Source organism: Drosophila miranda, chromosome 2, assembly GCF_003369915.1.
Source record: "Drosophila miranda strain MSH22 chromosome 2, D.miranda_PacBio2.1, whole genome shotgun sequence".
Taxonomy (NCBI): domain Eukaryota; kingdom Metazoa; phylum Arthropoda; class Insecta; order Diptera; family Drosophilidae; genus Drosophila; species Drosophila miranda.
Window position 1 is genome coordinate 32,417,394 of NC_046675.1, and position 21,767 is coordinate 32,439,160.

The 21,767-nt window shown below is 39.9% G+C and overlaps 2 protein-coding genes across 21 annotated transcripts in view; one reads left to right on the forward strand and one right to left on the reverse strand.

Annotated features, from left to right (window-relative positions):
* The window catches only part of LOC108154978 (dystrophin), a 179,820-nt gene that overhangs the window by 92,382 nt on the left and 65,671 nt on the right, over positions 1 to 21,767 (forward strand). Inside the window, exon 22 of one of the 19 annotated variants that reach the window (XM_033389930.1) lies at positions 10,289 to 10,376. The exons of the other annotated variants lie outside the window; for them this stretch is intronic. Within the exon in view, the coding sequence (XP_033245821.1) occupies positions 10,289 to 10,312 (24 nt within the window). The 3' untranslated portion in view covers positions 10,313 to 10,376. Of the gene's footprint in view, positions 1 to 10,288; positions 10,377 to 21,767 lie in introns of those variants that run through there. 19 annotated transcript variants of the gene reach the window in all.
* LOC108154984 lies at positions 18,564 to 19,391 on the reverse strand. Of its 2 annotated transcripts, none has more exons than XM_017285523.2 (2): positions 19,175 to 19,391; positions 18,564 to 19,123 (listed from the first exon to the last, which is right to left on the reverse strand). In XM_017285523.2, exons 1-2 carry the CDS (start codon positions 19,296 to 19,298, stop codon positions 18,726 to 18,728), a joined length of 522 nt encoding a protein of 173 aa, XP_017141012.1. In that variant the 5' UTR covers positions 19,299 to 19,391; the 3' UTR covers positions 18,564 to 18,725. The 2 variants fall into 2 exon arrangements, with proteins under 2 accessions (XP_017141012.1, XP_033245829.1); XM_033389938.1 differs by having other exon boundaries at positions 19,206 to 19,294.

A 21,767-nucleotide genomic window follows, 5' to 3' on the forward strand; every position in this document is an offset into this window, starting at 1 on the left:
ATACCCCTGCTGCCCCTAGCCCTGGTAGTGCGTGGCGGCATTGGGAGGATAGTGTAGAGTGCTATGCAAATGCTGTTGGAAAATGGATACAACAAAAAGGAAACGAGAGGAAAATCACGAATAAAAAACGAAAAAGGAAACGAAAATGCATTCAACGGGGTAGCACCCTTACCACTTTATGGAGGCCATATGCAACAGCTCAATTTTGTATGGGGTTCAAAATTTTCCTTTATTTTCCTCACTGATTTTTCGCGTATGCGTTTGAATGGCAGCTTCATTAATGAGAATATTCAACTGCCTGCACAGGCAACAGACAATAGTAGTAGGGTCTGCTGATTTCATTCCGGTGTAATCCTGGAGGCAGGACACTCCTCTCCTCCTTCCCTCTGATGAAATCAAATTGGATGCAATTACTTTAATGTTACCTCTGGAATGCCCTTACCCCGTACTTCGTGCAGAAGAGTGCAAAATACCGCAACTCGTTTGTGGTTTTTTTTTTTGCATACCGCCATTAAGTGCGGCAAAAGAATATATATGCATTATGCATATATCTGATCTGTCTCTAAAGGGTGGAAATATATATATATACATATGTACATATATGCGTGGGAGTCTGGTCTGTATATTGCATCAATTTTTGGTCTTGATTGCAGTTTTTGATTGATTGCAATCGAAGGGTGTGGGAGTGAGTGTTTCTGGGGAATACCTTTGCCGATATGCCAGTTAATGATGTCTGTGTGTGTGTCTGCCCTGTGGTGGAGCTTTAATTAAGGAAGGAACGTATTATGCTCAGAATTAATGATTTCTTTGGAAGGAAAACGGCGTGGATGGCAGGAGAATGGATGGTTTTTTTTGGGGGTAGCTAGGGGAGAAAAATACTGGGATATTCTCTGATATATTTTAGATATATTTTCACCCTTTTGTACTGTTTTAAAATTTGTATTGAACTTTTATTCATTTAATTTCTAAAAAAAATACTATCAATGCCATATAAACTTCACTTTTGAGAAATGACAGAATTTGCACTTTGAGAAATTCCATCTAAATTTTTTTTAACATCTAATTAATTTTGTTATTTTAATAAAATACAAATTTTTATTCACTTTTTCTTCACAAATCTTTAAAATATAATATAATATAATTTTGTTTGTTTTATATCTAATTTAATTCCTTCCAAATCTTATTTTCTGAAACAATTTTCATATATTTTTAATTAAATATTAATTCTTTTAACAAAAAATTTATATTGTCAACAAATATATTCATTCTTCCAAAGAAACATTAATATTTCCACCGAAATATTCGTCCACAAAATATAGAAAATTCCTTTACTATTAAAATTCTTATATATTGATTGAGAAACTTTTACTAAAATCCAGCAAATATTTGCCTTTTCACTCTCTGACTAACATTTCATTTGGTTACACAGTTTTATTTTGAGTTTTGTGGAATATTTGCATCCCCAAAAGATCTCAATTTTCCTTGTTTTTCGTTGCACATCTTAGCATCGATTACATTTTGCCAAATTGAATTGTGCAAGCAGCACAATGCAGAAAAGAAATAGCAAGAAAATGCAAGGAAAATACAAGGAAAAATGCAAAATAAAATGATGTGAAAAAAGAAATTGCTACCAAAGGCAAAGCCATGTGTAAGGCAAGACAGTGAGGATGCAGAATGCAGGATGAGAAGCAACGAAGAACGTTAGGAAAATTGGGTTGCCTGATGACAAGAGTAGAATATTCGATTGAATGACATGAAAACACACATAGGGGCAAAAAAGGAGAAAGGAGCAAGGAAAGCCCGTACGAAATTTGCATCGATATGCAATTTACGGCCTAAATGTCAATTTCACTTGAACTAAACTTTCACTCGGAAAAAGTATATAGTTTTTTTTTTGTGTCCTCTGTAAGGCGCTTTAAGCCAGTGGGGATGTTGACACTTTAAGGATTATTAGTAGTTGACTTTTCCAAAAAGGAGAGCAACACAAACAGAAGGATAAGAAGGGAAAAGCCAAACAAACAGAACGAAAGGAAAAGCAACAGTCAGAAGGAGAAAAAGATATGCAGTAGAGAAAGAAAAAACTTGACATTTGTCGAGTGCACTGCATCAAGGTCAAAACAAAGGAAGAATATAAAATTTCTATGCAGAAGATGTGGATACTCTTTGGGTGGCATTGTTTTCGGGAGTTAGAGTCGGGCGATTTCTATGAAACATTGAATAAATGTGTGGAAATATATGAAAGGCTTGTTTGTAAAGTATGATGGGACTATTTTCATAAGCAAGAAAGTAATACGCTTTTTTGTTTCGGAAATATATGATAAAAAAGTTTTCCGATTTGTGTGAAATTTTGTATAGTTGTTTAGAACTATTTAAAAATAATATTTCTAACTATTGGTGGAACTATCTTAAGAAAAAACCAAGTTATAATCGATTTATGCTATGAAAATATATGATATATTAATCCATTACTTAAGGTCCCGACCTCATAAAGAAATACGAGGGAATCTGAGTGCAGTTTCAGCGGAATATCTTTAAAAAGATTATATAAAATATATATTTGAAAGGGATAGATCTTCTTTAGGGTTCCAAGAGTCTGCAAAATATCATAGTACCCTCTGTTACAGCAAAACAGAGTGTCACTCGAGTAACAGACACAGAGACAAAACAAATGGAATATGGAACTCTCTCTCTGTATCTCTCCTTCATGCTCTTTATCTCTCGCTCCCTCTCTTTGTTTATCTTTAAGGGTTTCACTGTCATAATTCTTGTTTATAGTGCCATTGGAGGCTTATATATCTGCACTGTTCTCTGTTGCCAGGAACGAGGAGGAGGCCCAAAGGATAATTGCAATCTCGCTAATGCTGGCAAATGTGTTGCGGCTTTGTCTCAACAACAGACAGACCTCCCCATCGTCACTCAATTACTCTCTGAGCTTTGATGCAGTTTTACCCCACCCCCCTACCCAACCCTATCCCTGTCCTGGGGATGGGGTATCCCTCTTTATTTTTCGGGATTTATTGTGTTTAATGTGTTGAAAAGTCTCCTTATTTATGGCAACTGGAGTTAGGGATCCCTCATCCTTCTCTCAGAGGGCGACAGCTGTCGAGGAATAGTTGTCACATAGTTTTCCCCATTGTCATTGTCTTTGTCTCTTGCTCGATTGTGCGGAAAATTGAAAAGAGAAACAGCAACAGATACAGATACAGAAACAGCAGCTAACGGAAAAGCTTAGTCCAAGACTTTTGTTTCCTTTCGATTGTTGTTGCTGGCAGGTCCCAAGGATTAGGCACGGAGCAGAGCAGAGCGGAAGAAAGGAGAAAGAACTTCGATTTGGCAGGACGGATATTAAAGGTAAACATTTACTTGGCTTCTAGTTGGAGGGAAATAGGGTTTGTTGCGTGGCTACAGGGGAAGAGATATGGTAACAGGTTGCTTGAATGTGGATGTGATTTTCATTTGAAGATTTTGCTGGGAAAACAAAGCTTCCAGAGGGCAGTGATTTCTGTGGCAAATGAAGCACATTTTTGGGCTCACTTTCTGGGAAAGGGATAGCATTTTTCTATATTTTTTTCAACCTGTTCCTTAAAAAACAGGTTCCTTCTTCCTTAAAGAACAATTTTTTGTGTAAATTTGTTTGCTCTATCTTTATTTCACTTGAAAGTATCTGAAAATCATATCTTTCTTAAGCTTCCTCCAATATATCTTTCATCTTTCTCTGGTATATATTCCCCTTATTTAATGCTCTTCCGGACCGAAAACTAACCACATCTTTCACATAATAAACAACTACCCTCCCTCTATTAAAGAATTTTTATTTGATATTAAATTTTTTGCATTTTGGCTTAGATTTTTATACCCGATACTCAAAATGAGTATTGGGGTATATTAGATTTGTGGTAAAAGTGAATGTGTGTAACGTCCAGAAGGAATCGTTTCCGACCCCATAAAGTATATATATTCTTGATCAGCATCAATAGCCGAGTCGATTGAGCCCTGTCTGTCTGTCTGTCTGTCTGTCTGTCCGTCTGTCCGTCTGTCCGTCCCATTCAGCGCCTAGTGCTCAAAGACTATAAGAGCTAGAGCAACGATGTTTTGGATCCAGACTTCTGTGATATGTCACTGCTACAAAAATATTTCAAAACTTCGCCCCGCCCACTTCCGCCCCCACAAAGGACGAAAATCTGTGGCATCCACAATTTTAAAGATATGAGAAAACCAAAAACATAGAGTTGTAGAGAATGACCATATCTTTAAGACTGCGGAATCTGAATTGGATCGTATTATTATTATAGCCAGCATCAAGAAAACAATTTCATTTTTTCTCGCCCTGTCTCTCTCTAACACACACGTAGCATAGGCGGCTTTGCTTAGAGTAAAACATTAGCGCCTAGATCTCAGAGACTACAAAAGCTAGAGCAACCAAATTTGGTATCCACACTCCTAATATATCGGACCGAGACGAGTTTGTTTCAAAATTTCGCCACACCCCCTTCCGCCCCCGCAAAGGATGAAAATCTGGGGATATTCAAAAATCTCAGAGACTATTAAGGCTAGAGTAACCAAATTTGGTATCCGCACTCCTGTTAGATCTAACTATAAAACGTGTATCTCAAAATTTCACCCCACCCCCTTCCGCCATCACAAAGGACGAAAATCTGTTGCATCCACAATATTGCACATTCGAGAAAACTAAAAACGCAGAATCATAGATAATGACCATATCTATCAGATTGCTGAATCTGGATCAGATCAGATCATTTTTATAGCCAATAGGAACAAATCAATTTGCAGTGGCTACGCAGCGCCCGACGTCACGCTCAGACTGATTTTCTGTCTCTCTCGCACGCACTCTTTGTCGTGTCGTTTAATATTAGCGGCGTCTGCCGGAGGAGAGCCATACTGACTTAGTATCGGGTATAACCGTAGAGTTGCGGTGTCCGCAGCAACTCACAACGTTCCCCCTCGTTTTTTTTTTGTGATGTGATGGGATTCCTTGCTCACTCTACAGATACAATTTATGGGAATTTTCTCTTCCTACTTGTATTTTCCTGCTGTTGTTTGGCTGCAAACAAAATAAAGTTTTATGTCACGAAAAATGTTGCAACTAATATTTTCGACGTTGTATTGCTGGCAGTTTTGCCGCTGCTCGTCCTTTCATGACAGAAGCTGCTCCTCCTCCTTCCTCCCGACTGTAGCTGCTCCTCCTCCTTCCTCCCGACTGTAGCTGCTCCTCCTCCTTCAGCCCGACTGGTGCTGCTCCTCCTCCTTCATACCGACTGGTGCTGCTCCTCCTCCTTCATACCGACTGTAGCTGCTGTTGCATTTGCTCTTCCTTTCCCGATGGAAACCTCTCCTCTCATCATATTGCCACGACAAAAAGCTAATAGTGTTTGGCCATTTTTCAAAACTGAAAGAGCAGCAGGAGGAGCATCGGGAGGCGGAATGACTAAAAGCTGGATAACAGAACACACACTCTCCAGAGGAGGACGAACGTTGGCGCGCTCTGTCGTTAACTCAAAGTTTGTTAAAAATTTTTATCAGCATGCCGAGAGCGCAATGACATGACCACATCACACGGACGTGAACGCGGACAGGCATGCGGACAGGGACATGGGACATGGGACAGGGATACAGGGACATGGGGCTTCCTGGAAGCAGCAGGAGCTTCCAACCGCAACGACAAGGACGACGACGACGACAACGACGCCGTTAGTGACATGTGACCATACATACTAATAAACCGTTAGTTTCTTTTACCAATATACTCTTTCTTTTTCTTTATTTTTTAATGAATTTTATGGGGAACTTATAGTTGAGCCATCGGTTTGAGATTCCATGGAATGGAGTACTTTGAGTACGTTTCCAACCCATAAAAAGGAGTCGTGAAGCTTAGAAAAATAGTTGTTGAAAAAGCAGTACAAAATTTACAATTCTTAGTAAATTTTCGTTAATTATTTTTGAATTTTTATTAAAAAAAATACCCTATCTATATAGTATTTTATATATATTATTTATATTTTTTTCTATAAAATTCTGGTATTCCTTAGACAGTTTTTTTTTTTAAATTTGTTTCTTTGAATATTTTTGCTTTATTTTGCAAAGAAATATCTTTAAAAAATCTTGTGTTCCACTTCCTATAATACCTATTCCTCTTTTTGCCTTCACACTTTCCCTCTCTCTCTCCCACCTTTATATCGAACCCTTTTCCAACTTTCATCACCAAAAGTTTTCGTATCTCAATCAAGCGTATCCCATCTTCGTTTATCGGTTATATATATATATATATATGTATTTTTTTTCTGTAATTTTTCCCCCGTTTTCCTTATTTTTCTGCACATTTTTCCACATCAGTTTTTCATCGCCAGCGAACATGGGTTGATGACAGAGTCCACGATGCGGGTGTGAGCCAGGGGTGTGCTCTCTTTTCTCCTTTCTCCCGCCTTTCGTTGGGTTTTCGCTTTGGCTTTGCCTGTGGTTCAGGTCGTGTTTCTGCTTTGGCGACCTCACATTTCCTTGGCTGCTCCTGCAGCAGCAGCAGCAGCAGCGGCAGAAGCATTAAAGTTGTTGCATTTACGCTTGAGCTACATTTGACAGATACAGATACACCGAAGAAGATGTACAGGGGAAGATATCTCTGTAGAGGGAGGATACATCTGCAGAGTGTAGATAGAGATGGCAAAAAGAGGTGTAGCAGACTTTTAGTGGCCCCCCATTATGATGAGATGAAGGACCCTTTCAGTGCGAAAGCTCAGCGCAGAGTTCATTACTTTTATGTGATTATGTGTCACCATGCCACCATGCTACCATGTGTGTGTGCCCCACAAGTCCCGAGTGTGTCTGTGTCTGTGTCTGCGGCTGTATCCGTGTGGGACCGACATGTCAGTGTGTCATTGGCATTATTAGTTTTTCCATAGCCCCTACTCATACGATACGGGGAGTATATATCGTCTGTCTGTGTCTGTGGCAGGGACAACTTGTCCCCAAATTAGTTGCAATTATTTATGGCCTTGGCTTTGCTTTTTTGTCCTACTCGGTTTGAGGGATAGATTGTGGCTCTCTGACATGGAGGCAAATCAGATGAAAGTTTTGTGGATGGCAAGAAATACGGGTTCAGCTCTTCAAGACTCCCTTAAATTTTGCCCAAAAACTAGGAATATCTGCTGACCCGTACAGCGCCTGCCTGTACGTACAGCACTTGCCATTCATTATGGCCATCGTATATTACACATACGCAGCGTTGTACATTGAGAAAACATGATTTTTTGCTGTTCGCAGAGGAGCAAAACATGGCTGTAGAGCAAAATATGCTGTGTAACAGAGGAAAATATGCCGAGAGAGAGAGAGAGAGAGGGGAATACGTGTGGTGGTATACGTGTTCTGTTGGCAAGGAAACGAAACTTTAAGCAGCCGCAAAATGCAAAAAAAAAAAATACACACACTCATACTCATACAGAAACAAAAAATGTTTCATCGCTGTTACATTGCCAGAGCAACATGCAACATGGGAAATATGAACGAGCGAGAAAGAGGAGTGAAAAGGTCCTCTCCCTCGAGAGATATGAGGACGGGAGCCACTATTCGCAGTCGGTTTAGTTAACTGTCTGCGGATTTGTGTGCTAACAAGTCTCGTCAGTGATTTGAGTGTCGACTCGTCGACTGTTTGGAATCTCTGCCTGCTACTTGGGATCCTGCCTCCTCCTTGTGCTGCATGTGAGTTTGTTATTTTCTAGCAAAACGAGTTTGAAATTAGCATAGTTAGGGCCAAAAGAGAGTTCAGTTCGTTTCTGATTGCCACAGCACTGCACTGGGTAATGATGTGCCAGTCAGCCAGCCAGGAAAAAGAAAAAATTGAAATTGGATATGGAAATGGGAAATCTTTGACTGGATTTCCACTGAAATGTGGCTGCCTCGGGCGTGTTCTGTCTGTAACTGGCAGGCCCTCTGGTATGTTCCGTTTGTGCCTGGAATTTCTTTGGTCTATGAATGTTAATTGCTACAAATATGGGTCAAAAAAGGGGAGAGCCCTCAAGTATATTTCCAGAGAAATCGTATTTTTACAAAATTCGTTGCATACTTTTTGGTGCCTGCTGTCGAGGCACACGTCCCTCGACATCAAGATACCTCTTTATTCCTTCTATATTAATGGAACATTTACTTCGGGACTTTTGACTGCTCTCCACTAAAAATTTCACACTTTTTGGTGGCCTACATTCGTCAGCCTCCATCGTCACTTCTCTGTGTGTGTGTGTGTGTGCCACATTTTGGGGCTGCCACATTTTCGGTGGGGCACTCCTTGAGGAGGCTCTTGCTTTGCTCTACCATTTCTTCGTTTTTGTGCTCCGAAAATCATTAGCAGGCGACCAGAAATTCAGGTCAGCCGCTTAATGTGCCGCAAAAGTGCCTATAAGTATGCAATGCACTTTCACTCAGCCACACACACACACACACACGTACGCCCCCCATTCATTCACACAGATACACAGATACCCTCGTGCACAGGTGTACGCACAGATTGCGGCAACAAAACAAAAAACCACCACTCCCCCCGCCCGTACTTTGGCTCCATTAAAGCCGCACGCACGAAGAGGCCACGGCCTGCCCGTGGGGCAAGAGTCCCACAAACACACAAAAGTGTGATGTCATCCCCAGTCCCTGCCCTGCAGAAACCCTTATAGAAGAACCCCGCATCACCCCTGGGCCTGGTCCTAGACCTGGGCTGGGCAGCTTGCGGTATTTATTTAGCCTATAAAGCTTCAGTGGGTTACTGCCGTCTCGCACAGCATCAAAGCGTTCAACCAGAAGAGCGGAGAGAGAAACAAGTAACAAGGCTATGAGGGAGTGAATAAATCGACTCAAGGTACACCCTGTTCAAAGGGAAGTTCTTACAGAAGGAACAACGAGAATGGGAAGTGTGGAACAATGATCACAATGATCCCATTATAAAAACTTTTGAATAATAGGTAGATGATATCTTTATAGGTATAGCTCAATAGCTCTAAAACTTTGGCTACCATAAGGTCATCTCTCATTCAGTCTGTAAAAGTTGTAGGATTATGATGAACTTGGGAAAATAGGTACATAATTATCTCTATATATAATCGTGACAAGACGGAGCTCCATAGCTCTAAAACTTTGGTCACCACAAGGATTTCTGTGCTAAACTTATTTTTCTAAAAGCTATCCGATTATGCTTAATTTTTGAAAATATTTAGATAATATCGTCATATAAAAACCAACCAAAAAAGATCTTCATATCTCTAAGTTTGTGGTTACCACAATACTTCTTACACTCACTCCTTAAAAGTCCTCTGATTATAAAGAATTTTAGAATAAACTCAGATAATATCATCAAGCCAAAAGAATAGCCCCCTTCATTGAGCCATTCATTGAAAGTTCGTGACATACCAACCCCCAAAACCTATACACCCCTCAAACTCCCATTTCGTGCCGTTTATAAAAAGGTAAAACTCGGAAAAAAAGCTGCTGGAAAATGAGTGGGAAAGTGGAAAGTCGAGCGGAAAGTGACACAAAAAAACCCATGGCATGGCGGCAGGGCCTGGCCTCGTACTGGTGGTACTCGTATGACAGTCCTGTACTCCCAGCGTCCCAGCGTCCTGGCTTCCTCTCGGCTCCCGGCTTGTACCGGCTCTCTCTCTGTTGACCTAAAAATCTCATTTGGCTGCCTGCATGCTCATTTCTGGCTAGCGCTCACTTTTGTTACTTTACGTTTGTCGCACCTCTTGTTGTTTTGGTGGGCGGTGGGCTTTGTTTACCGGAAAAAGCCCCCGGGATAAATGTGGGAAAAATTCTTTGAAATATGGAAAAAAAAAAATATATATACTTTAAAACGGAAAAATTGCCAAGGGAAGTGTGTGCGCAAAGGAAATGAAATTCGAGAGGAGTTTGAGCACCGCAATGTGACCTAGAAGAAGTCGCATGTCCACGCCATATGGTTGGTTGGTTGCCCCATGCCCCAACCGCTGCTCTTCAGTTAATTTCCTGAACATGACGAGCAACTTTTCCTTTTCTTTATTTTTCTTTTTCACTGTTTCGCTGTTTTTGTTGTTTGTTGGACAACATTTTCAATTGAAAATCAAAGTCCCACAACTTTTTCTCGCACAAAACTTATATTTAATCAAAAAGAAATCATAAGGAAAAATTAAGGCCACTTTCTTTCCCCCCTCTTCACGTTACTGACCACAGACTTTGGGTTTTAAATATTTAATGGTCATGTTTTATGATGGAATATATTTTTAATAATATTTATTTTTCTATTTTTTCATTGCAGGTAAGCTTTCGATGGGGTGGTTGATGGGAGGCGAAAAGGAAATGTGGTTATTGCTGTGAGTAAAAGGCGATTAAAGGTCAGTGAACTTGTGCTTGTGGCAAAAGAAATTTTGTAGAGAAAATGTAAAGAAATTATAAAGGATTTGAAGGGTGGAATGTGATCTAAAAGAAGAAAAGATTATGCTTAAAAAAAGTTTGATAACTAAAGGAAAATGAAAGACAAATATATAGTATATGGTGTATTAAAATATAAAAAATTAAATACCTTAAGAGGCTTTAAAGATGAGAGAACTTTGAAAAAACTTTAAAAGAGCTAAAAAGAATAAAATATATAAGGAGGGACCTGTTCAAAAGAAGGATAGTAATCGCATATGTATGTCTGTATACATTTCCATTCAAATTTTTCACTTAAATATATAATCATCTTATAAAAAAATATATCTTTTCCTGGGCACAACATTTCTTAGCAAATAAATATAATAACAAAAAAATAAATATAATTCGATACATATATAAAATAAATATAAATATAAGCACTTCCCTTAACAATTTCTAGATTTCTATTAAATTTCCTTGGCTTAAAAAAACCTCCCCTTTTTTTTTTCTACTACCATTTTTCATTATTTTTTACCCAAGCAAATAAAAAAAAAAACTGGGACTGACACGGGATTCACGAATTGTCATTCCACTAATTGAATTCAAATCGGATTTAATGTCATTTTGTAAGAAAGAAAAAAATAAAATGGCACAGATTTCATACAACATCAGGTTGCCACGGTCTTTCTTTGCCTCTAAAACTCGCTGTCTTTCTGTCTCTGTGGAGATGACAATTTAATAAAGTGCAAGCGAAAACCCACAGCAGACACAGAGAGAGAGACAGAGAGGCATTTCTTTATGATTCTCTCAGTGTCACTTAATAATTCAATGCTGCCCCAAAAAAGACATTTTGGTATTCCTCAATTTTATTCGCTTTTTTCCAGCACAAAAGTGCACATGGAAATCTAAATAAGCAAAAGAAAAAACCGAGGAAAATTGTGTTAGAGCCCCGCGACAAAATGATGGATGGGCGAGGGTCTAGGGACAGAGAGAAATTAGCGTGGGCCTTAAAAAAGCTTCAAAAGCAATCAAAATGACAACTTAAGTAGGCTTCCCGGCAGCCCAGAGACTGCAGAAAAAAGGGAGGAAAAAAAGTAAAATTGAGAATATAATGAAAAAAGACTTTTTCCTTAGAGTTTTCCCTGGGGTCCTTGGGGTTACAGACCAGTCACAGACACAGTCGTAGAATGTGGGCTCAATTAGGGCTTAATTGTTTGTTTTCTCACTTGGCTGGTCGACTGGCGACTGGCGAGTGCTAATTGAACCATCAAAAGTTTTCTCCTGTGAAGTGTGAAAGGCCAAAAGATGTAATTCAATTTATTTTATATTTTTTCTTGCAGGGGCGCATAAAATGTCTAAAATGTAGAGGGCACAAAACAGATTTAGCTGGGGCCAGGAGCCCCTCCAAATGCCCATTTGACTTAATCAAGATTTTAATATTTAAAGAATTCAAAGAAATTTCACTAACCAGAAACCCCACAGGCCACAAATTCGTAACATTTTCGTATCTTTTCGGAGATCTCAATTCGCATCTTGTTTTAGTCCTTTCCTCGTGCACTTACTCCTTCTCCTTTCCCTCCACTCCTTATCTTGTTTTTCGGCCCCTTTCTCCACACTCTTTATCGTATATTTTCTTAGTGCTCCACCCCTTTGATGCCCGCCCGCATATGTATTGTTTGCTGTCAGCCAAAAAGGGTTTTCTGTTCCTTCCTTCCTTCCGTGCCCAAAAACACCAGAAAAAAAAACTATTCCTTAAAGGACAAGCAACATTATCTCTCTTACATGAGATGCTTGCCACACTTCAATTGCTTGTAAATGCCACACAATAGATACTATCCCCCGCTCTACCCCGCCTTCTCTTCGACCAAAAGTTTTCCTTGTACTTTTGCCCCTTTTTTGTTGCGGCTTCTGGGGAGGGGAGGGCTGTCGACTTGATTTTCAGTTTTATGTGTTGCACATTTATTTATTTCGACAGGTTTTTTGGGGGGCCGAGGGGGTGGCCAAAATGTTCCTTTCTGTGTGAAAATCAATAACAAAATGACAGCCAAATCCCCTAAAAGGTTGTACTTCGCAGACGAGAAAGAGTGAGGAAAGGCAGGGAAAAAGTCTGGAATAAAAGGAAATCTCTAAATATTTAAATAAAGGTCAATCGAGAAGTTCTCCAACTACCGAATGGGGTCAAAGATTATAGATTAAAGGTGGTAGATGATGGATTCTGAAGGGCATTCAAAGTAGTTATTTGTGGAAATTAGTCGAAGTTGATTTTTGGGCAGTGATTTTATTTGAAAAATAGTTCAAAGATAGAAAATCAAAGGAAATGATGGATGAAAATTAGCTAAAAAAATATTTCATCGGGGCTTTGGAGGTGTAGATTTCCTAGCAGTTTATTTATTAATTAATTTTTATTTCAAAATTTGTATTAAAAAAATTATAATTCTCATAAAATATTTTTTTAACTTTAAAAAATATGTTGTTTTATAGGAATTCCAGGACTTAAAGATTGTGGTTTTGGGTTAAAAATATACTAAAATATTTTAAGGGACTTAACTTCATTTAAAAAACATTTCTTTTAAAAGTGTTCACCCACAAATATGATATTTTGTAAATATTTATTTAGTATATTATTTATTTAATTTTTTTATAATTATATTTAAGTTTCTCTAGCCTCTTAAAAGCCTTCCATTTCTGTGGCTCCATGGAAGCTACCGAAAATATTGGATATTAAATAGAAATACTGATACAAACTCCATTTTCAAATGCTTTCCATACACTCAAATCCCTTTTAGTTTCATCTCTTAAGGATGGAAAACTTTATCTATCAACTAGAAAGATATTTCCGCTCCAATTCCGTCTCCTTCTTGTAAATCCCCTGGGACATAATTCAGTGCCAGACAAGTGGTACTAAATCATATTTAAAACAGATTAAATAGAGCAAAGAAGCGCCCAGGACATACATAGACTCGTAAATTATAAGAGCAAAAAGGACGAGAGAAAAGGAGCAACGCAGAGACAAGAGACAATTGAGTTTCAGTCCAGGAATCCTGGAATCGTGTCTGCTGCCAACAAATGACAAATTACCCAGAGCACAAAAATAAAAGCAGAAGACACGATGCCACACGCAACGCACGACAGACAGACGGAGACAGACACGAAAGTATCTACCAGATACAACATGTGTTAACAGGGACAATAACAAGTTATGAGGCAGCAACAGCAACAGCAGCAGAAGCTTTTCCTGGGGTGGAAATGTATTTCCACACAAAACTATTGTGCAAATAATGAAGCGCCCAAAGCGCTTGAATCTCAAGTGGAAGGAAGTAAAACTTATAAGCATAATTCCCCAGAGACAGAGAGAGAGCGATGGAGTCACCAGCTTATCCCCTACATGGCGCACACACACACACATTGAGTGCCAAAAGTATTTGCCAACTAGATTTTTGACTTAACATTTACGATGCGTTGCACACACTACTGCTCCCCTACAGGATAGAGGATAGAGTGCCCCATGCCTCATTCTGATCCTCTTTGCGTGGCACACAGCAAACTTTTTTTCGTGCGCCAGAGACAGAGACGGGCTTCGGCTCTGTGGCAAATCCCCGCGACCTTTTTGGCCCGCCCTTACGCCCCTTCTCAAACCGCATCCCATTAAGCGTTGGAGCATCTTCTTGGAGGCAGCGGCAGAAGAGCTTAACTTTGATTTCAGCGGCTCTTTCGCCTACTCTTTGGCCAATCTTTTGCCTCGTCTTGAGCCTCTTTTTCTGTTTGAGTGAGTAGGCCACTTAAATACGCGTTAGAGCGGTGACACGATGCCAGAGGCTAGAAGCTGTCAGGACTTGGGTGAAGACCCTAAGGACACCTTTAAGTTGCTTAAGTTATAAACACCTTCAGGGGAAAGTTTTTGCATAAAGAGAGAAAGAGAAAGAGGTTCTGGACAAGGGGTTTATTTGAAGCAGTTTATAAGCCTTAATCAATCCCATACGATAGTGGCCACTACATTGAAATGGGGTTCGAAAAGTTCTCTTAGTCTTGGGGCATATCTTAATCAGAGTCTACTTCTCTCGTTTGTGAAAATTTTAAGTTTTTAAATGACCCAAAAACTGCTCCAGAGCCTTTTAATCTATTTTTTAGAGCCTACATACATCTTTGTTAGTGCTTCAAAGAGTGGCCTTCTCATAAGAAATACAGCAAATATCATCTGTATATCAGCTCTGAAGCCTTGTTAACTCTCAATAGTAGAACCAATCTTTCTTTTTGGACAATCCATAGGCTTTAGAGATGTTTCTTTATGGTTAATCTGCTAAATATTCTCTAAGAACCTTTCCAGATCTCAAGAAGGTGGTAGATTTCCTTCTACATCAACAAACCAGAGACTTTCATCTAGAACCTGCTTCAGATCCTCTTCATCTCCTAGTCATTGTCTATATCTTTCACTTTCTACAATCCGTAGGTGGTTAGAAATGTCTCCCTGTACAACATTTATAGAAAACCCCACAAAAAGCACACCACAAATGTATCTTCTCTCAGTCATAGCCTACAGATGCCTTTCTGCAGTGGATACATCATCCTCTTCCTGGAAGGAAACCAATCACAATCCTTACTTCCGCTGACAACAAATCAAAGTGTCAATCCCCCTGTTAAAACATTAACAGAACTCTAAACCTGAAGTTTAAACTTTGTGCCATGACAGCAAATGAGCAAAGTTTCCAACCACAAAGCAAATGATAGTTTCTGTTGAATTGTCTCTGGTCTCTCTGGATGGCAATTATGATGATGGAAATGGGCATGAGGATGATAGCAGATGGGGATGTTGACAGCGGCAGAGGGCAACGTAAATGATTAGACTTCAAGTACTACCTGCGGTTCTCCTCGTTCTCAAATAAACAACAAAGTTTCGCCTTTGGCTCCTTTTCAGAGTAGGAAAAACTTAACAGCCAAGAAGAGCAACAGAAAGTCTTATTAGCCAGAAGAGAGAAGAAGGGGCACTTGTCGGATAGAGGGAGAAGGAGCACTTGCCAGATGGAGAGAGAGAGAGAGAGAGAGGAGGAGGTGCAGCCTGCCTGATGGAGCAAAAAGTAGCAGCATCTCCCTGAAAGATAGATAGAGAGCAGAAGAGGCGTCCCCCCTGAAAGATAGACAGAGAACAGAAGAGAGGTCCCCCCCCCTGAAAGATAGACAGAGAACAGAAGAGAGGTCCCCCCCTGAAAGATAGACAGAGAACAGAAGAGGCTCCTCTTCCTGATGGAGAGAACGACTGCTGCTCTTCTGTTGACAAACTGCTCCTCTCGTTCTCCAAAACTGAAAGAAAGTTTTCCTCTTCTCGAATTTGTGTGTGTTTTTGTAGAAGCCGCAGAAGAAGACTTGAAGCGGCACCACTTAGGCCGCAACTTTATCGCTTAGGAGAGAATGGGGGCTGGGGAGGTGCTACGAAATTTAGAGAAAAGTAGGTCCTGCCATTAAATCAAAGGGAGAAAGGCAGTAGCACTTGCTGTAATTTGTTTATTGTTTTTTTTTTTTTATTAACATAATTGATTGCCAGATTTGTTGGGAAAACAGAGAGAGGGCCAGGCTGAAAAGTTCTTATTAAAGAAAGTTCTGCTGCAGCGGCAGCTGTGCCTTTTTTGGGGGGGCAAAATCAGGAGCACGCCACTTACACTTCCTGGTTTTCTGGTTTCCTGGCTGTGCTTATCCTTTATCCTTGAGTGAGGTTTCCTTTGCTGCTTTCCCTGCTCGCCCTTTCACTTGATTGATGACGCTTATTTGTGTTACGTGTGTTTTTCCCTGCTTTGGCTCCACCTCCTCCGTCTCCTTCAGGTGCTATATATATTTTTGCTTAATTTTAAATCAGTTTGCAATTTGTTTTGGGGGGAAGTTCCCTTAGCACAGGATACGGTCCTGCGGTTGAATATGGTTTATTGCTCTGGTGCGTGTTGCATACTTTTTGGCGCCTGTCCCCCCAGTTTCGTTATTTAGTCGTTAGTCCTGCCCTCCCCCTCCCTCCTGATGTTGTTGTTCTTTATAATGCTTAAGCACACTCACGGGTAAAGTTAACTGCAAGTTAACCAACTTTATTAATGTTTGTGTGTGCCTCCTTTTTTATGGACTACTGTCTGGGGGCCTGGCTTTGTCCTCGTTATTGTGGTTCCTGTTTATTGTTAACTTTTCCTCAAAGAGAAGGAGTCCTGTGGTGGAAAAAGTTTTCTGTGGCCTGGAAGCCTGGCAATTTTTGTCATTTATTTATTTTTATTAGATTTTTTGCAAAAGATTGTTTAAGGTTTGTTTTTCTCTCATTTTTTACTCATTTAAATTTTCTTAGTTTTTTTTTTTGTATTCTCTAATTCCTAGAGTGCAACAAATAGTGGCATGCTTGGGTAAATATTTTCCAAGCCATTTCCCTGGCACTCAACCAGTCTCACGCACACACTCCACTGGCACTCTTGTGTGGCACTCTCTTGACACCAAATGCCTTGCCACAATAACATATTTTTTCAATTTACCCCCCTCTCCCTCTACCGCTTCTAGTTTTTACTCTTTTTTCTCTTTATTTCATTTGCCATTTTTTGAGGTACCCTGGAAGGGGGTATCCAGGTTTTTATTAAACTTTTGCAACATGGAGAGGAAAAATAATGATTAAATTACAAGAAAATTTCTAGGTAATTCATCCAAATTCTAAGTATTCCATTTCAGAACACTTTTATTCCATAATTCCATAAAATTCGGGAATCTGTTTTATGGAAAACATTATTTCCTTGTTAGTTCTAAAGATAATACAAAGAAATTTCATAGATAAAGATATAATTTGCTTCTACATGGTTCCACCAAGTTTCATCCAAATCGCATACAATTTTCATCAAAAACCATGACAGTTCTTGTGTTTATAACTTTTGTATTTCTAAAGATAATTCCACTAAAGTTTAGAGATACTATTATAATCTGTTTCCTCGTTATTCTTCCAAGTTTCATCTAAATCGGATAATGTTTTCATCAAAACTCTATATAATCTTTTTATTATAACTTTGTTGTTTCCTTAAATATTCCACTAAAACTCTAGAATCTACAGACTCAAGACCTTCTGCATATCCCAAACAAATTTCATCGAAATCCTTTCACTATAACCCACAGTATCTATAGATCTTTAAGAGTATCTATAACCGACCGCAAACCCTGTTTTCACACAAAGTTGACGCTTTCTGCATTCTTTTTTTGCTTCAACGCCATTAAATATGGCAACAAATGCGATGCCAGCGAGTGCCAGGGAAAACACTGTTGTTTCTAGACCCCCAGACCTCCCAGACCCCACTGCCCCCCATATCGTACATTAGAAGTGTTTGCCCGCCGTCATAACGCATTAAAAATTTCGCATCCTCTTTATTTTTTTTTTCCTACTAGCGCATTTTTTCCTGCATTTTCTTTTGGCCTGGGAGTTTTTCACGCGGTATTTTCTGCTCTCTCTTTCTCTCTGTGTGCTGGCCCCGTCTACCATTATTTACTCGGTTTCATTATGCACTCATTTCATTAAAAGTTAAGTCGCTCTTCGGGGCCCCAGCAGCAGCACCAGAGCCAGCATCAGCACCAGGGACAATTTATTTCAATAAATTTAATTACCTCTCAGCGGCAGAGAGCGGAAAACAGGGGACTATTTTTTGTGGGGGAAACTTAATTTTATTTCTTTTTTTTTGGTTGGTTCGGGGAGCGAGTAAAAGCCCTTTTTCCTGTAGCAGAATTGTTGAAAATATTTGTCTAGTTGTTTTTTTTTTGCGTACAGACACAGTGTTGGGTTGGGAATGGGCTTGGTCAAGTGTTGTAAAACTTTCATTACCTATTTGTATTACATAATTGCACTCACGTGTGTGTGTGCCACTGCGTTGTGGCATGCCCTACGAATTTATACGGAATGTTGCTGTTGTACGAACAAAGTTTTTCACCTGCCGGAAAAAGTTTCATCTACTGTGCGTTGATAATTTGTTAAAAGTTTTTCCAGCTCTTTTTTTCCTGCACGTACGCCCGTGTGTGTGTGTGTGTGTGTGTTTTTCCTCTCATTCTGGGGTTCATCGAGGTCGTTTGGTGGATATTCCGATGAAGTTTTCCTTCATAATTGGTTGAAAATTTAGTTTAAATTCAAATTGGATAACTGTGGAATTGAATTAGTGAGAATTTGTGGTGAAAAATGATTTAAACGATAGTTCAAATGTCATTTCTGGCCATCTCTAGAGGTTAGAGACATCCTTCTCTTTATTTCCATTGAACTAAGATGAAATGTAATCCCATTTGATTGATTCATAATGTTTCTGTTGCTGTAAGTCTAAGAAATAGGATCCTATCTCGTCTGATGGGCGGTTCGATTCCTAGCGGAAGTTAAAGGCACCCATTGGTAGGGCCTTTGCAGCAGGGAAACGTGGCACGCCCTTGACCGAGTAATACCCCTGGAAGGTTGCACCACTGGACCTTGGAGCAGTAGCAATCTCCGGTGGTGCCTGCACTTCCTTCAGGATGGCCGTGGGACCCATCTTGCAGTGTCGCCAGGGCGGCAACATCAGCCCAGAGCAGGGTCCAGTGGTACTGGGCATGGGCATGTCGGATTTCTGATTTGCCATGATGTCGTTTTTCTCGTCTATGCTCAGTAGTTTGCTCCTCTTTTTCTTCTGCACCTTTGGCACCTTTTCCCAGTCGGCGAGCGTAATGTCGTTGCTGTGCCTATCGTTCCTATTTTCGTGGGCTTGCATCAGCAGTCGATTGGTCCTGGCTGCAACATAATCATTGGGGCATTAGGCGTTTTTGTGGGGCAATCACTTACCGTAGACCAGCTCCAAAAGCTGCTTTCGTACTTGCGGTTCCACAGTAAGATCTGCATCAAATACTACATCGATCGCACTATCCAGAAACTCCATATCGGCATCCATGTCCACTTCGGCATTCATGTTTCCTTGCTTTTTTCCGGACGGATTTATTCTTTGATTAAAATTAAAAAGGAAATGTCAAGCGAAATGACCTGCTAGAGATGGCCTAGAGGAAGGTTTAGAGAACTATCGCTATCGATTGCCCAGCATTTCTATCGATGGTTAGGTTAGGGATATTCTTTAAATGTAGGAATTTCAATCAGCCTATGTTTATTTATGTTTTAGTTTAATGGAATGGTTTAAAACGTGATTACAATGATGCTTACAATTATTAAAGTATTTTATAGACAACAGCGTGTTGTTTTTTGTTAATGTTTCCCCAATGACGCTCAGATTACTTATCGATAGATGGGTATCGACCAGGTCCGTTTGTAGTTTGGTTTCCCGCCAGATTTAAATACCACAAAAATGGAATATATTAATATATAATTATTAAAATTAAAAAAATAATTAAAGCTTCTAAAAAAACCTACATTTCTTCTATTTTTAAATCCTGTGTCAATATTTAAATTAAAAATTCAATCATCCTTTTGAAAATTACCTTTCAAATGCAAAGCCACGCCCTCTGGCCTGTGTCCACTAACCCTCTGGGCCACTGCATTGTTTTGTGTCAATTAAATGGCATAATAATATTTCTCTCCCCCCCACCTGGAGGGATTCCAGGGGTTATACCATATTCATGGCACATTAAATTCGCGTTAATTTGTTTTCGCGTGTTATTGGAAACAAACACACACGCAGGGGGTAGTGGGGTGGTATATCCTGGGGATCCTTGGGATTTGCATATGCTGGATATAATTTATTAATTACCCGCATGAAATTACAATTTTGCGCACAATTAATTTGAAATTCGTTTCCCCCCATCTCTTTTTTTACCAGTGGTTTTTTTGTCCACCACAAAAGTGGGAGTTTTTTCTCCCAAATGTGGGAGTTTTTTCGCACAAAAAAAAAGAGTTCTTTCTCTTTCTTTTCCCCCTCTAATCTGGGAATTTTCTCCTCCCTCTCTTTCATTTTTTTTATTTTAGAAAACGTTTCCTGCAAATGAAAGTTTGGTGCGGAGTGGAGAGGAGAGGAGAGCAGTGCGGAACATGTGTTTAATTCGCTTTTACAAATTCTATTTTCGTGTGTGTGTTTTTCCTGTTTTCGTTTTTTATTTTATTTTAGTTTCCGTTTTAAAATTTCCCGCTGTTCTACATTATTTTTCCGGGCTTTCGTTTCCTTTTTTTCTGTCCGAAAGCTGCTCCATTTTCCTCGGCTTTTGCATAACTAATTAAAGTTTTTGTTGTTGGACGTCGTTTCTCAGAAAGAGAGAGCCAGAAATTATTATGACATGGAAAAGGCGTTAGGATGCCCTGCCCCCACACTGTCAGGGAGGCAGAAAGATGGACAGGACTGACATTAATTAGAAGCGAAGCTACAGCTGTCGGGGATTTACCATATATTTTCAGTAAGCTGCAGATGGGAGTTTTTTGGGAAAATGGCAAAGGAAATTAATGTGGAAATTCTTTGGGGTAGTGTTTAAACAGAAGGATCCTTCTCCCAAGAAATGGTTAAACTTTCATTGTACTTGGTCTCTGATTTGGAAGGACTCGCGGCCATCAAATGTTGCTTCCACTGCCACTGTACCATTTCCTGTACTTTTTTTCATCCTTCATTCCTCCGTCATTGTGCAACCAAATCACATCTCAATAAACCAACTTCCGCTTAGAGACTGCTCCCTCGCTATTGGCCCTGCATCGAGTGGCTCTCTCTCTCTCTCTTCCTTTTGGCCCTCATGCACTCTGGTTCATTACATCGTTTTCATTTAGCCAATTTGCTCACTTGACCAAAAGTTGATTTTTTATTACGAGTATTTGCTCGAGAGGGAGGATGGAAGGGTGGCCTGGCCATGGCAGCAGCTCGTCAGGAAAATTGAAATGTTTTCGGGTTTTGCTTTGTTTTGTTGTAGTCGTTTTTTATTTGGCTCAATGCCCAGGATATGCTCGAAGGAGGAGAAGGAGAGTCCCTGAATGGCTCAATGACCGGATGACTGACTGAATGAGTGGCTTCTCTATAACTAGTTGCATTTCGGGCTCTTTGCTGTGTGCCCCCAGGGGTAAAGTGTCCAGCTATATTTCTGCTCCTCGTCTTCCCTGTCTCCCCTGTCTCACTCTTTGTGTGTGTGTCCTGGCAGCAGCTTTCAATATCTGTTATTGTCCTGCCTTTGACTTCCATTCTGGGGTCTCCTGCCATCCGTTTGCATGCTACTTAATGTGGCATTTTGATGCTGCCACTACGTGACTCTTGACCATCCACCAAGAGGTGCTTCTGCACTCCCTATTGTCTGTCTCTAAACACTGAATTTTTGAGTCAATGGTTGCATCAAGAAGTCTCAGGAGGTGTCTATTAGCCTCGAATGAGTTTAGTTGCAGACTTTGATAGCTTCAAGAAGATACAAGTAGTTAGTAGATGATTGAACTTTGACTTTTGATGTCTCCTCTCTATTTCGAA